Source organism: Heliconius melpomene, chromosome 6 (assembly GCF_056956725.1).
Source record: "Heliconius melpomene rosina isolate 202511_hmr_F chromosome 6, ASM5695672v1, whole genome shotgun sequence".
NCBI lineage: Eukaryota > Metazoa > Arthropoda > Insecta > Lepidoptera > Nymphalidae > Heliconius > Heliconius melpomene.
The window spans coordinates 5,765,023-5,782,060 of record NC_140394.1 but is presented as its reverse complement, the minus strand read 5'-3'; the positions used below and the strand labels follow the sequence as shown (position 1 = coordinate 5,782,060).

At 33.0% G+C, this 17,038-nt stretch overlaps 1 protein-coding gene across 1 annotated transcript; it reads right to left on the bottom strand.

Moving 5' to 3' along the window:
• Positions 1–5,585: 5,585 nt before the first annotated feature.
• Positions 5,586–16,294, bottom strand: LOC146538213 (ras-related and estrogen-regulated growth inhibitor-like protein). The gene is made up of 6 exons (XM_085186770.1): positions 16,060–16,294; positions 9,251–9,307; positions 8,372–8,448; positions 7,769–7,950; positions 7,030–7,216; positions 5,586–6,487 (listed from the first exon to the last, which is right to left on the bottom strand). The coding sequence occupies exons 1-6, from the start codon at positions 16,121–16,123 to the stop codon at positions 6,419–6,421; spliced, it is 636 nt and encodes a 211-aa protein (XP_085042896.1). The 5' UTR covers positions 16,124–16,294; the 3' UTR covers positions 5,586–6,418.
• Between the last annotated feature and the right edge of the window lie 744 nt (positions 16,295–17,038).

The following is a 17,038-nucleotide window of genomic DNA, read 5'->3' as shown; positions in this document are numbered from 1 at the left end:
CTAAAGTCTGTATGCTTGTTGAAATAAAAATGTCTTGTTTGAACAATTTATTTTAATGTGGATGTCTTGTCAGGATGTCAGCAAAATATATATGGCGCGACCTTAAAACTTTTTTTTGCTTGTAACATTGGTAAATGCAAATATCAACAAGACTGGGGCCAGTCGTGGCGTAGGAGCACAAGCGTGTGACTGTAAAGGCCACAGGTTGAGAGTTCGATTCTCACTCAAGGAGATATTTAATATTTTAAATTCTTGGCTCTGATGTCAAGGCGAGGCATGGAGTTAAGTTTCGCCACTCAACAGGCAAAATCATACAAGCTGCAAGCATTCAAGCTGAAAACAACCAAGCTCACTTATTACAATGTATACAAAACAAGTTTAAAAAATATAACGCATTCTGCACAAACAAACTAAAAACAAGTTTAACGAATGTGGTTAAATATAGGTAGAATTTTGAAAATGGTTTAAGATAATTATAGCATTCAGAGGAGTGCAGACGAGTGCTGACCTCCTGCTAGCAGACGTGTTCCAATTCTAACATTCATGATTTATGCGCACAAATCACTACAGATTGTAAATGATGAAAATTAACTGGCTCATCACATCTTAGAGAACAGGTGCGTAATTGATAGCTTTCTTAATGTAAGCTATAATCATGTTAGAAAAATCATTACTCTAAATCAGCTTCACGCTGTATTTCGCACACAGGCAGAGTAAACCTAGTGTTAAAACACTCTGTTCCCCATTTTCCGCTGAATTCTAGTGCCTTCAGATTGGGTTTGCCTCGTCACCAGAGAGACCGAAAATGAATCCCATATTACAACCAGTCGCATTTACAGTCAGACATTTGTGCCCCTGCGCCTCGACTGGTCTCTACTGGTTCCTCATTACTGTAGTGACTGTATAATACATTCATGTCTTTGTTAAAACGAAAAAAATTTTTTTTTAACTAACATGTATACGTATGAACATCATACTAATATTATAAATGTGAATGTAAGTTTGTTTAAATATTAAATTAACATTAAATTTCCTTTGGCTATAATATAAAAAGTTACTTAAACGGGCGAAGCCGCGTTGCAGTCTCTAGTAATATTATACATGTACTTATAATAACATGTACATGTACTTTTCCACAGCATTAATTAGGATATAAATTGTCGATTCACCTTTACGTCAGCTTAATATAGTTATATAAAAAACGTTTTCAATAGTACAGCCATTTGCCTTATAAGGGCATCACTAACATTCCACTTGTTGCATGATATTTGTATGATAATGTGCCATTTGCAATAAGCGCATCGTAGTCGTGCCCGGCCGAACACGTTTCCTCGCTGGCGCCGGGGAAATATTGAAAGAAAGGCGTTAAGTTACGCGGGAAGTATAGGGGATTATAGTGCTTATTACAGTGTGGTACAGTGTAGAGTAGAATAGCAATAATATAATATCGTAAAACTCTTAATACCAATCGAGACAATAGGCTTAATCGAAGCTAGATCGCGCGGTTAAATTGGAGAAAAGTGTTGTACCTAGTTTATATTATGCAAGTCAATGTTTTAGACGTCGTAACGCAACGTAGTGGGTTCGATTCCCGCTCGGAGGAATGAATTATTATTTTCATTTCTTTGCTCTGGTACCAATTCAAAAGTGCGGTTAAATATGTAATAAAGATTCACATAAAAAGAAATAACGTCGGAATTTCATAAAACCTTATACAAAATCATATGTTAAGCTACAAATAAGTTGACTAATGATACTCTTCTGGCAACGTGAAATTAGTGAAGGAGCGTCTCGCCAAAAATATCTCGAATTCCTTCGCTTCGGGTATTAGTAATTTAGTAATTTGGGCAGGCAAATATCTATTGAGTTTTTTGGATATTAAATAATCATTCCATTAACGTTATTTATAATGCATTTCTCTATCAGGTTATAGTAAGAATAAGATTAAATATTCTATAAAACATACTAATTGCTTCGTAGATTTATGCTTGATATACCAATGCCAGGAGGTAGATGCCTAATATTTATATGAAAAAAAAAATTGATATGTAATCTTTTTTGGCAATTTTTTATAGATTTTTATGTAAAGTTGTTATTCTTGGTCTGTTAATATAAATTCGCAAAACTAACTGAATATTTAGGACTTTTTTTTAAAGCAACATCTATGCATTTACTTTAAATATAAATAAAGATGAGGTAAGTCATACATACATTTATGTATATATAAGTAGATATTTATATATTTCCATATAAGCCGCTAAAATATTTATTTTTTATTCAAATTTTTATTTTGAAAAAGTAACCTAATGTCCAAAATTAGCCTCCATATGGATTCTTAATAATAAAAAAATGTTATAGACTTATAAGGGAACCTATATAGCACAAACGACTATATCCTTATAATGTAGCCGCATTCAACTACAATTCTAGAACTATTTCTATTAGTAAAGAGTACGTAATCTCAGTATCTACTCTTAGTACCGTTTACCTTATTTTATGGATAGATGTAATTACTGGCTCGTTCTCTCACGTCTATTCCTGACAAGTAGCGAAAAGGGACGCATTTATAACATCCGTGCAGCCTACATACTCGTAGATGCAACAACGATTAATAAATGTTGCGTAATTTATTTAAACTTTTTTAAATGTAGTGTAAAAAATAGTGCCAGGTGGTGGGTTCGATTCCCACTCGAGGAAATTAAATGTTTATTATTTTCATTTCTTCGTTTTAGTTTAGTTAAGCTCTGCCACTCACCATGCAATGCTTCTAGAATTCGGCGGAGAGTGGAGAGCGGAATGTCTAAGCACTAGGCCTACCCTGTCATATGCGGGATACGGCGTGAAGCTAATAAATGCTAAAAAAAATTGCAGGTTTGGAAACACTTTTGAACGCGCTAGTTGAAATGAAGTATTAAGAGGTTAAAACTATTAAAGCTTGTTTACGACCCAATTTTGTAGCGATGTCGACAAGAAATAAAAAAATAATAATTTTAATTTACGTAGTTCTCTTGTATGTTTTTATTAATTTCGCTAGAGACGGCTATGTCTCTTTATGACTTAGTTATTTCTGCCTTGTAAAGTGCTAGAGACATTTATTTACATTCTTCGTCCGTGACACAATTTTTTATGTGTAATCAATATGTATTTCGAACATTTTGTCGCATAAAATTATCTTTTAAATCAATAAATTGTAGTTTTTTTTCTAAGTATGTAACATACATTTTATCAGGTTAAAACTTAATAGCAGAAGTTTATTTTACATAGATGTTAAAAAAAGGCGAGTACAAAAGCTGTCGTCACTTGACACTATAAAAAAGTATTTATTAATCAATGCAAATTTTTATATTGAATTTAATCATGCACTAATAAATTATGAATATTTCGAGTCAATAGCCATCAATGTGATCGTTACTGCTTTATGTAAATATGTATAAATATGTTTTCACGGTGTATCCCACCTAAGCAGGGTAGGCCTAGAACATAGTGTTAAGACACTCTGATCCCCACTTTTAACAGAATGGCGGAGTGGCGTAAATCGACGCCGAGGGAACGAAGAGACGAAAGTATTAATAAACTAGCGGGCCGCCCGCGGCTTCGCCTGCGTGAATTACTTTATTATTAATTTCTGTCGCCATGACTACGTCCTAGTGACGTCTATACAAAATTTGAGACTCCTAGCATTTGTAAAAACGAAGTTTCATACAAACTTTCAACCCCAAAAACAACCCCTTAGAAGTCGAATATTGCAAATTCTTTTCAGTCTTAGCGAGCACCTACGTCCTATAAACAACTCCTATGCAAAATATCAGATTCCTAGCACATGTAGTTTCTGAGATTTCGTGATGAGTGAGTGACCTTTTGATTTTATATATATATATATATATATATATATAGATATAGATATATAGATAGATAGATAATACTTCATTCCCCTAGAGTAACAATCGAACCCACAACCATCGCGTTTACAGTCAAGCTCGTTCCACTGCGTCACAACGGCTTCCATCTCCAATACTTCATATCCATAAACTATATTGGCATATTAAAAACGTGCCACAATACTGTCCATATAAATATTATTTGCAAAGAAAGTTAAAGTGCCCAACGATGTACAGTTGGGGAAGGTCAAAAGTGAATACAATCATAAACTACAAATGATTTATGCGTTTGTATTCATTACAGCTGTAAACCTCTTAAAATTTATTTGAGGACCTCGCTATAGTACCATGAAGCGTTGAACAAATTACAATTTATTTGTAACGGTTCATCATTTAAGTTTGTATGCTTTGAGCGACGAGCTTCTCGTTCATATATTTTAAGTCTTATTCTTATATGTTATGATAATATTGGAATATGGCAGAAAATTGTATTTATGTAAATATAAGAAAATAATACAATATATTATTTTATGGCCCTGGCTATGCTACCAGCCGTGGCGCAGGGGCACGAAGTATGACTAAAGTGTTTGTAGGTTCGATTCAAAGTCGAGAAAATGAAATATTTAACATTTTCAATAGCACTCAACAAGCAATGCCTCGAAAAATTTAGCGAAAAGGCAACGGAGTGTGTTAACACTAGTTTATCTCTGCCTACCCTGCTATAAGCGAGATACAGCGTGAAGTTGAAAGAGAATTTATTAGAAATTAACATATTGGCCACAGGAAGGTTTAAACGATTACTGTTCATTATACGTTTCATTATAATTATAGACCAAAACTCGTTATCTTTGCTATTTTTACACAGCCAGTTCTCTGTATCCATACAACAGTGTAACTACTGGTTGGTGATAGAAAAGTGGATCTCTGTTGACTAGTGAAAGGCGTCAAAGTGCTTGTTACTTACCATTATATCTATTTAAACAGCAAAGTAGCAATATTTTATAGTTTATGTCACTAGCATAGAATAAGTATAGCCTAGATTTTATTATAGAACTTTGTTTATGCAATTTTTTTGGTTTACAATATTATGAAAACTTATGTCACTTGCACCCTAATAGCGTTCTATTAAATAATGAATCTGGCACGCTCGAAGCGCCATAAATTAAGAACTGAACTGAACTAAACAACGAATGTAATATCAATTATGTCTTAGAATTTGAATTCGAGAAAAAAAAAGAGAAAAGAATCGTTGAAAAGTGTCAAAGAAACGCAAATTCCGTGTACGAGTATGCAAACATTAACAAAAACCGTGACAAATATTTGGAAAAGCAATAAAAATGTTTGCCTCGAACCAACTCGTAGCTGCTACAGCTTCTAAAATTTTATTTAGAAACGTATATTGAATTATAAAATTATTACTGGAGTCAAATTTACTAGGTTTATCTAAAATAAATTATATTGTAGTGATTTTATTCAAGTTTCTTTATTTATGAAAATCTTAAAATGTTGACACAGTTGTTATTGAAATATATAATTATTAGAACTTTTACTAGACTTCCTTTTTATGTAATTTTGTAGTAGCACTTTAAAGAGCGTGTTAACCCAATTGTCAATAAGTGGCTTTTCGTGTAAAATATTAAATCATAGTGGGTAATAACATTATCAAAAATTCAAAAAGTAAAAGGAAAATGTAATAAAAACACAGCATTTTGTTACATATTTATTTATTTAAATCATTATTTATATATGTTTACATAAGAGATTATTTAGGTTTTTGCGATATATGGTCGAGATTTAAAATCAGTCGCCTAGAAGTAATAGGATAATGTATATTTACAATATAATATTATTATTTCATAGGTGGGTCATACTTATTAATTATACAATACTTCAAAAGTTATTTAAAACACAACTATAAATTCACAATAAAATTAAGTAATATCCTGCGATCTGCCAGATTTAAATTTATTAACGTAATTAAACTGACAAGCTAAGACTGTGAATGAAATGAAATAATTAAATGTCAATTATTAATAATTATTTTTGCAAGGTCATTATTGTGTAATAAAATGGTCAATAAAAATACTATTACTGAATGAGTAGATTATTAATATTTATTATTTTCATAAATAATTTTATATCTTTCACGTATAAATCCGAGACGACAAAATAAGGCAACTTAGTTATCACAAAATATTTAAGGCTCTAGATACCCTGTTGTATCCACAAGTAGAAAATTGTAATATAACATATCTATTTTATCAAAGAAGGAAAGATACTTAGTATCTCACACAATAACATTTTCGTTTACCATTAGAAGAAATACCTACTTTAAAAACATAAGTATGTCGAAATATTAAAAAAAAGTACTAGAATTCTTAATTGATATAAATCGTCTGAACAGCGTCGCTATGCGCCATCCAACCTTCAAGTCCTTATAGGCTCCAACCCTTGGCTCCATCATCAAAACATTTTCTTCTGCACCAAGAAAACAAACTCCATCGTGGAGTAAACGAGACCAAAATAGAATAGCTTACAGATCATATGCTGAGTGAAGGTCGTTTCTTTCGCACGCTTTTGTTGCTCAGACCGAGAATTGAACCAATTACCTGTACAAAAATAACATATTCAAACACAATTGAACTGTTACGCTTTATTATGAAATTACAAAACAATTCAATATATTGTAAATTCAGAGTAGAGTCCAATTGGAGATTTAACTTGGAGAGATTCCAAACGCAATTCGATGCGTGTGATACATTTGAATTAGCAATATTTTATTACAGCGTCTCTTGTAACTAAAAGTAAAACATTTTTTTTTAAATTCACGCAGCCTGGTAGGCAGAGCAAAACTGGGAACCTAGTATCAAGATACTCCATCCCCTTTAAGACATTGCCGTTCCCGTTTTCGCTGAATTGTGTCAGGGCCGTTGTGCCATAGAGAAGAAATTAAAATATTAATTATTTCATTTCCTCGAGTGAGAATAAAACTCACAAACTGTCGCGTTAACAGTCACACGCTTGTACATCTGCAGCACGACTGACATCATCATATTACAAGCATAAATAATTACAATAAAACCTACATAAACTTCTATACTTGCAATCTGTCTCAACATGTAAATGAACGTAACCCAAATACATATATTACCTTAGATACGGAGTACGCGGCAAGCTTTCGTCGCGGAGTTGGCAGCAGCATGGCCAACGAGCGCGCCTCACGCAACAGCGCGTGGAAGGCGAGCGCGGCGCCAGCGCACGACTCTGCTGCAGAAACCTCGTAGAACTGGCAACCGAATCTTAGAGACATCTCTTGTCCTTCTTCTGTATTTACCACTCTGTTAAAAATGTATTATACAATTATTTACAGATTTAATATAATATTTATTATGATTATATAAATAAATGACATTTAACCATACTTTGTCGAATTACTAAATATTAAAGTTAAATATAGAGTTTAAGTTAATTATACAGTTAAAATGTACTATTTACCGTTTGCCGTATAACTTTCGTTTCATGTCATGTTGCGTTAACATTTTTTTCATTTAGAACGGTATGTTTGAAATTCTAAGTATAAAATTGTCATGGCAAAAGAAATTATTAGAAAAGTGGCGCCAGTATTCTCGCCAAGTATTCTCGTCGCCAGTCCGGCGCACTATAACACGAATATTTAAGTAAAAGTGGCATAACTACATAATAATGTCTTATAACAGTACCTAATATTTATCTTTTCTTTATATTATACGCATAGTTTGCAATCTTTTTGTAAAAAATTATACGTGCATAGTTAAATTTTATCTAATGAAAAGAAATTCTTTAAAAAAAAAGAAGAAAAATGATAGTACATTTTTATTGTCGAGATTTAGATTGAACATTTTAAAACTGACCTTGCGTGTTCCAAGTCCCTTTTATTTCCTAATAAGGTTACAGAAGTACATCCTGGCAATCTAGTCCGTTCAAGAAGAGCCAACAACTCCGCCGCTGCTAAGAATGACCGTCGGTCACACACAGAATAGACGACCGCAAAGGCGTCACCCCATCTAAGGTGCTCCGGTAAGCACCCTCGCTTCTGTATAACACAAGGTTATCTAATAAATATTTTTTTATTCCAGTAGTGGCACAGTAGCATAAGCGTATGATTGAAAACGGGACAGGTTGAGGGTTCAATTCCCACTTAAGGAAATTCAATATTTTCATTTTTCCACTGTAGTGTCATGGCAAAACGCGGCGTTGAGTACCGCCACTCAAAACGCTATGCCTACAGAAATAGGCAGAAAATGGAGAGTGAAGTACTTCTACGGAGTTCTACTCAGATCTAAATAAAATTTTGCAGTAATATAATTTATACATTAGAATAATATATAGGCTATTATAATTTATGCAAAGATTTTGTATTACTTAGCTGTAATATAACAACAACATTAAGCGGGCGAAACCATATTGGGGTTGCTAGTAAAAAAAAGAAGAATTAATGGCTATTAGGTACATACCGCACAACCGCAAGTATCCAGAACTTCTACTTCCGAAGTGACGCCGTCAAACAACACGCGGTGCTGATATAAGAAATCTAAAAACAAAACCAAATCACTTAGCTATTTTTCTCTACAAAATATGAATGTCTTACAAAAATAAAACACTTCTCATCTCTAGATTGTTGCATATATTTTCGTCCAAGTTGACTTATATTTTCGTAGACATTTGTCACAATTAACATTTTCGCAAGCGTCCTTGGGTTAATGGCTTCAACATTTTAATGGTGGATTGCGAAAAGAAAGAATGATGTAATGGAACGGGAATTTTAATATTTTACACAACATTATAAAAGTCCACGTTGAGACCGTCGCGTCGTTGCCGAGGAGCACAAGGGTGTGACGCGACGATTGTGAGTTCGACTCCCAATCGAGGAAATGAAATATTTATTTAGATGCATATTTCTTCGCTCTGGTGTCAAGGTTAAGTGCGGCGTTGAGTTCCGCTACCTAACACGCAATATCGCCAGAATTCGCCAGAGAATGGGGAACAGAGTGTTTTAACTCTAGGTTTCCTCTGCTTACCCTGCTGCGTGCGGGATACAGCGTGAAGTTGATTTATTTTAATTTTAATATTTTACAAGATTATAAAAGTGAATGGCCGAGTTTGTGGCGCCCGTCCTCATCCAGCCTTGGCTATCATATGCCAATTTCGCAAATAAACCACTGGCATCCAACGCTTGGCAGGCGATAAGGGCTTATCTCGACAATTTTATAAGTACTCTTAACTAATTCTACAAGGTTCTGAGTTTGATATTGAATTATTTGTTAATTGTTAACCTATATTTAATTTATAAATTATATGATTAATATGTGTTGTTTTTGAAAAAAAGAACTCACCGCCAGTCGAACTATATTCTCCAATATATCTCTTGGTTAAGTAGCGGACGACTACGGCTGTAACAAATATAAAAATTAAAAACTGCTGACCTAAATTAAAATAAAATAAAATAAAATAAATCAGCTTCACGCTGTATCCCGCATATAGCTGGGTAGGCAGAGGGAACCTTGTTAAGACTATATTCCCTACTTTATGCCGCTTAATGTATTATTGTTAAACTGCGAAACTGAACGCTTTGCATTGCCTTGCTACCAGAGCGAAGAAATAAAAATATTAAATAATTCATTCCCCCGAGTGGGAATCGAACCCACAACCGTCGCGTTTACAGTCATACGCTTGTGCTACTGTGCCACGTAGGTCTAATTAATAAAATAACGAATGTGGTTTGATATATGATGTAAAAGTTTTGAATATATACATATACAAATATATATTTTATAGAACTGTAACACTACGTGTATATCAATAGCACTGAATATCAAATTGACTGTTCGAATAAGTAATAGGTAGAATAATACAATAAACCCTCCACCCAATCCCTTCAATGGAGCATGTCCGAATTATCATCATTGATTGCGCTGGTTAATTGTAGTAACACAATTCTATTAATAAACGACATTTCTAGGATCTACAAACTCCAAAGACAAACTTCTATGTTTAATTTAACTTTTAATATATTTATATGATATAGAATAGATAGTTACTAATCGATTGTATACGATATCGATTTCGATTCGATATCGATTGTATATGTTTATTTTTATTTTTAATTGCACAATGTTATTAGTCTTTTGTCCAGGATGGACTAGTCTGCTATATAATTATTCGTGCTCCTTATAAAAAGTATGTTAAAAACAATATTTTGAAAAAAGTTAATTTCATTAATTAATTAAAATATTATATTGTATGCATATCTTATAATATATAACTTATTAAAATTAATATTTACATCACATTCAAGTACGAGATAGCGTGTATATTTTTAAAAAAAATTAACTCCACCGACGATATCCATATCTTTGATTAACGCGAAACTTCACCGCAAGCAGTCAAAGAACTCGTATCCTTATCAAACTGTACGAAATAAACTTCAACTTGGACCGAATGACCAATTAAACTAACAAGTCACTTTCACTGCTGAATACTGATAAAGTCAGTAAAGTAGGTACTGTATTTTGAAACGGAGGCAAATGGTTTTTAATGCGTGTTTCATTAAAGCCATACAATAAAAAAAACATCGGTTTCAATGAAAGTATAATGAAAGTAGTAATAGGCCGCGTTGCGCAGCGGCATAAGGGTTTGACTGTAACGCCACAGTTGTGGGTTCGATTCCCACTTGAGAAAGTGAAATATTTATTTACGTTTATATTTCCATTTCTTCGCTCTGGTGTCGAGGCAAAGCGCGGTGTTGAGTTCTGCCACTCAACACGCAATGCCTCCAGAATTCGCCAGAAAGTGGGGAACGGAGTCTCTTAACACTAGGTTCCATCTGTCTACCCTGCTGTGTGCGTGGGGAATACAGCGTGAACCTTCTGTTCGAACTGATACAGTATGTTGTGTATGTGTGTAACTATAGTTTAAATTTAAATTTTTTTGTTTAATTTAAATTACGCAATGCTTACGTTAAATGAACATTATAGATTGTTTCATGAGAATCATGAAAACCATACTAAATCTTCGAACAAACCGAAATGGTAACGAATAATGAGGTCCACAACGGTATTCTTTGACACGAAAGGAATTTAAAATGTTATATATTTACCGAATATGGTAAACGGTGGCTAAAGGTGTACCTTAATTAAAGCACCGTCAAGCACTGACATGGTACGATCCCACCTGTCTATCTGCCATACAATAATTGGCCATTTTATTTAATAATAAGGTTTATTAACCACACATATTAATATCGTAAAATAAGAACTTCGTTGCTTTCTCCCAATTCGCAATATGTGACCTAGTATTTTTAATTTCTCTGCCTGCAAATATTGACAGCGATATGTTTCTAAACAATGATGTTTGACTGCGTGACCTGGAAATCTAGAAAATTGAACGCTATTATTACACGTCTAGTTCGCGTCAAAATCAAAGACGATTTCATTTTTAATGATGCATAACGTCTTAATGGATAAATGTTATTTTTGTTATTTTTCTTTCTAAGCCAATCGTCCTATAAAATACATATTTGTGGTTACGTCGCAATGAACAGATAAAAAATGATTTGTTTGGCTTTTTATATAAATGAAGAAGATATTTAATACTAATATCTATAAATACATAAAATTGAGAATTGTGATATCACACAGATATTCACAGGGGGAAAGATAAAATTAGCCAGATTAGCCGAGTAAAAGTGAGTAGAAGAGACGGGTGTCCCAGACGATGCTTGACCGGGTGACTCACAGCGTCTGTCAGTGGCCGGTGGCATGCGGCTGCGCACACTATTAATATAACTGCAACTGGCATTTAGACGTGCCCGATGTTCGATCCCGAAACGCATTCTTAGAGATTTTATTATTATTTTGCTATATAAATATAGTTATTTCATTTGAAAAATATTTTGATGTAATTTCTTGAAATTAAATATTATTAATAAAGTTACTTATTTCAGATAAGCGTTTCAATTTATTTAAGGATATAATAAATAAATATATTTTAATTAATTAAATATAGACGAGCCTGGTCAAGCAAAATATAAGATTGAAATCACAACATACTGAATCAGTTTGAACAGAAACTATAAATTAAAATGAGATAACAATTGGTTGCGATAAAAATAAGAAAATATGTATAAAAATAAGAATATATCTTTTACTTTTAGCTAAAACAAAACATTTACATATATTATACATTTTGTTGCCATTCAATTTTAAATTTTACTTATCTGAATAATAATTCTTAAAAACTGTACAAATATTAGTTCGTGATCTCTTACGGTAATAATAATGCAAGACATTTATAAGCTTTTAGCCTTCGGAGAAACGTGAAGTGAACTTTTTCAAAATTGTCTTAATTACATAATTGGGAACTTCGCGAACCACGTTCCGTGGTAACACCGACCAATATTTATTTCTTAATTGCTTTAGAAGTTAGAACACATTGGTTCCACATGTAAGAGCTATCGTGGGATAAGTCTTACGATATATTTTTTTTCCGTAATTGTTGCTTAATCGATGGCGACATAAGTCAAATCACCTTATACAATATATCTTAATTGTTATGTTAATACGTTGAGTGTTTCCAAGACGACATCCGAATACAACTACGATAAATCAATTTCACTCGCCAGCTTTCGCTATTATTGTTTATACTTTCTATTGCATAGGCAACGTTATTTATTATCTAATGGCAACATTTCACGGATTATTCAACAATTATGTTGCCAGTTTATTATTGTTTCGATTGATCTTAATTAATTCTTATTACATACTCAATATTATTATGTTATTTTGTTACGTGAATTTTGTAATAGAAAATAAACTATTCATTGTTGTGAAATACTAAAAATGGCGTTTAATTATTGTGAAATAAAATTGGATTTGAAGAATGTCAAACATGACAAGTGTCTGTGGATGACCAACATATAAAATATTTAATATTTACAGATTATAGATTATTATTGGTTTTCAATAATAAAATTAACCTATATTTAAATAACTTGTTTGATTAAGCAATTAATATCACAAAAAAATCACATGCCTTACAAATTTTAATTTATCGTGTAAATTTTTATAAATTTTATATTCTGTAATTTTATTTTTTTTTGTTTTTAAACTACTTTTACTTCCTATCAATAGAATATTCGGTTCGTCAACCTAGTTTCTTGTAGATATATTGCAACCATCCATGTTATCATATCGATATCTAATATTTGCAACAAATTTTTGGGTTACATAAAATGTTTTTATTTGTTTAGTACACTTATAATAAGGTTAGTATTACACGGTACCACGGATGTCTCTATCGTGCCTAATCTTAACGCGTTGCAAATTTACTTTTTGGTTCCCGGCTTTCTCTTAGTTAACTAACAGTAAAATATAATTGCAATCACAAATCTTTAATCGTTAATTTTTATATACGTGATTAACTCGTAGTTAATTTTATTTGAAAACTTTACACCTCTACACGAATAAAACTACTTAGAATTTTATAGATTCACCGTGCGGTTACCTGACCCATCGTGTTGAAGGGTGAGGGGCTCAGAACCGTCCCCGGGACTTGTGAGCCAAATTTAGGGAACCCCATAAAATGCACATTAAGATATACCTCTACGGTTCGAACTAATCTCTCTTCCTAACCAAATTCAAAGTGATTTAACAAGTGCCGCTTTCAAAATTCGTTGTAGGAATTAATTAATTTTGAAATTTTCACGTAGTTGTTACAGACAGACTCAATGTTTCTATGAGGCTAGTATATTATTCGCTAAGAAGGCTTAATTAATATATTAATAAAATTAAAACCTACCATTATTAAGAAATCACCATTCGAAATTAGGAACATTCTAAGCAGCTTTCATGTTAATCAATTGCCTTATAATGATCCAGTTTATGCATGTTTTTGCAATTTGGATATTAAGATTTATTATTTTGATACGGTCACTTTTAAATTCTAGTTTTTCTGGTTGTAAATATAACGGATCAAATTAATTTAGCTACCATTTTTCTAAATTAATATTTCCGCGGATGAATGTTCCATAAACTCTTTTAGTTTAAAAAGCTAATCCCACACATAGCCGGGAAAGTAGTGTTAAGACACTCCGTATCCAACTTTCCGCCGAATTTTTCAAGGTATTGCATGTTGGGTGGCAGAACGCTGGGCTTTCGTATTGGTGCCAGAGCGAAGAAATGAAAATATTGATAAATAATTCCCTTCGTCGAGTGAGAATCGAACTCACAACCTTTGCGTTACAGTCACACCCTAGTGCCTCTGCGCCACAACGACCTATGTAGTTTACTTCTATCTATAAATATTTTATACTCTTCGTAAGCCGGTAGCTGAAGTTTTACTGACTTCTGAGTCAACCATCTATGTTTAAGGTGCCTAATAAACACGTCGCCCCCACAATGAGTTGCCGTATAATAATATTCTGTTGTGACGGAAAATGACTACTAGGCCCGCATTCCGTTGTGATCGTACTACTTTATGGCCCTGTCTCCATACTGTTTTCACTTAGACTATTTAAGACATGTCTTTCTACAAATGTAATAAATTCTTATAATTTATTTTGTTATATTAAATTCTAGTTTAGATGGTTTATGTATGTTATTTATGATTACTGATCTTTTCTTAGCTTCTCGCTGTATTCCGTATACAGGTAGGCAGAGAGAACATAATGTTAAGACACTTATTCTCTACTTTCCGTCGAATTTTGCGCATTGCGTGTGTCCTGGCGGAACTCAACGCCGCTCATTATTTATAGCTACATTTTATTATTATGTACAATTAAATAAAAATCATGTTTGCATCATTAGAAAATCAATTGTAATAAATCACTGAAATAATTTAAAAATTAATTCAAATTTTTATACTGAATAATTTTATGATTTCATGCGTTATCTTCTAGTAAATTTTAAGTTTTTAGTTTAAATTATTTATAAAAAAATAGTTCTATATCTTAAAGAAATATATTGCATAAAGTCTTTCTTTCATTATCATAACCGCAAAATGGATTGAGCGCCACGCAATTTACTATCTACTCGAACATTGTTTTATTATCAAAATCAACAAGTACTTATCTTATTTACGTTTGTAGTTCTATGGAATCAGCCGCCAGCCTATTGACACAGTACTAGTTATCTGATATAACCTACCTATTGACTGATAAGAAAAATCTAGGAATATCAAAGAAATATTGCACTAATTCCCTTTTTTTCAGTTTCACGCTGAATCCCGTATGTAGCAGGATAGGTAGGGAGAACCTAGGGCCTTAACACTCTGCTCCCCACTTTTCGCTGAATTCTGAAGGTTTTGTGTGTTGAATGACGGAAAACGACGCACTTTGCCTTGACGACACCAGAGCGAAGAAATGAAAATATTTAATATTTAATTTCCTCGAGTGGAAATCGAACCCGCAACCTGTCGTTTACAGTCCCACACTTGTGCCCCTGCGCCACTACTGGCCTCAACACTACTAATTACTTTTTATATCAATTTCAATACACATATAAATATTTTACGTTCAGAATAAAAAAAAAAACAATTGATACATATACATATAATAATCTGATTCAAATTGATTGTCGATTTCTTTTGTTCGCTACAGATGTTAGGCATTGTTTTCATTTAATTACTAGCAGTAATCAAGAATCCTTTTGTTCCTTTTATTTCGCTCTCATATAATTAATAGTTCATATCACTATTTATAATATAAAACATATTAAAGATTTCTATCACATATATTTAAATTGATATTTATCAAGCTGTACAACAATAACCTTTGATAAAGTAGGAAAAAAAAATAAGAACATGCATTTTAATTTATTAAAAAAAAGCTTTGCTTCGAATTGAATTGGATTGGAAGGTTTAATTACCGACTCTACTATCCGTAATTACGGTGCTATTAAATAACATATGTATGTTTGATCCCAAAATAAATCAAGGCACCTTTTCCCATGCCATTAGAGGTAATTGATTTCGGCGTCCTGACCATGAGGTCATACCACAAAAAATAGTTTAAATCTGGTTCCAGCGAAGCATCATTAAAGCTATATTAGCTGTCGGTTCGATATAGAAAAAACGAATGATATCAGGAAATTGGAGTCATTTCATCAATATTGGGCAGCTGGGTGTGAATTTATTATGAGGGACTCACCGGATTTGCCTGAGCGTGCGCTGCCGAGGACCACCACTCTTATTCGATTAACTGTCATTTTCATTTGTCTTCGGTCACAACACTAAATATGTCAATAGGTCATTTAAGGAGAACGTAAATCGTGATTAATATCGTGATTATATTGTAGACGGGTACAACACTATCAGCTGTGTAAAGATGGCCGACGCACGCGCGCACAACGCACTCGCTAGTGAGCGACTGCAGCGACAACGAATTGGCGCATAGCGCAGTCTCTACGTCCACAATCGTCACCTATGGAGGAAAATGTTATTTTGATGAATGTTAGATTCTGTTCTGTAATACAGATTTAGGTTGATATTTTATTTAATTAAACATAAATTACACTAATTTGAGATTAGGTACCTTAAGTTGGAATAGATTAGATAATTATTTACGTATCGTTTTTAAAGTAACGTAAATATTTTTCGACTGGGATTCCCCAGGCAAGTAACGCTTCATTATGTTACAATTACATTTCCCCGAATGAATATCGAACCCACAATCACCGCGTTAACAGATAGACCACTCCGATTTAATGATCCATTGGCTCTTGACTGTCTGTTTTCTTGTAAGTATATAATATATATGTAATACAAATCTACTAACTAATCCACAATACTGTTATAAGCTTGTTATTTTTTTTATAATACATTTATTACTAAGCGAGTAAGCCGACGTTCGAAATAAATTATGACGTGAGTACTAACGCTAACTATTATCTAGTAATTGAGGATACAAAAACTGTAATTCGATAAAAAATCTGTCACTGGTTCGGTAAAACATGAATCTTGATAAGAAGTCAATTAGTTGAATTAGAATTATAAATAGTAATTGTGACAAGTTTGTCAGCGAGCAAGCATTGCGGTCACGCTGGAGTTGGAGATGCGAGCAATGAGTGAACTTAATCTCTGAAACGATGCCAATCTCCAATAACGCGGCCTGGATGCAAAAACTATCA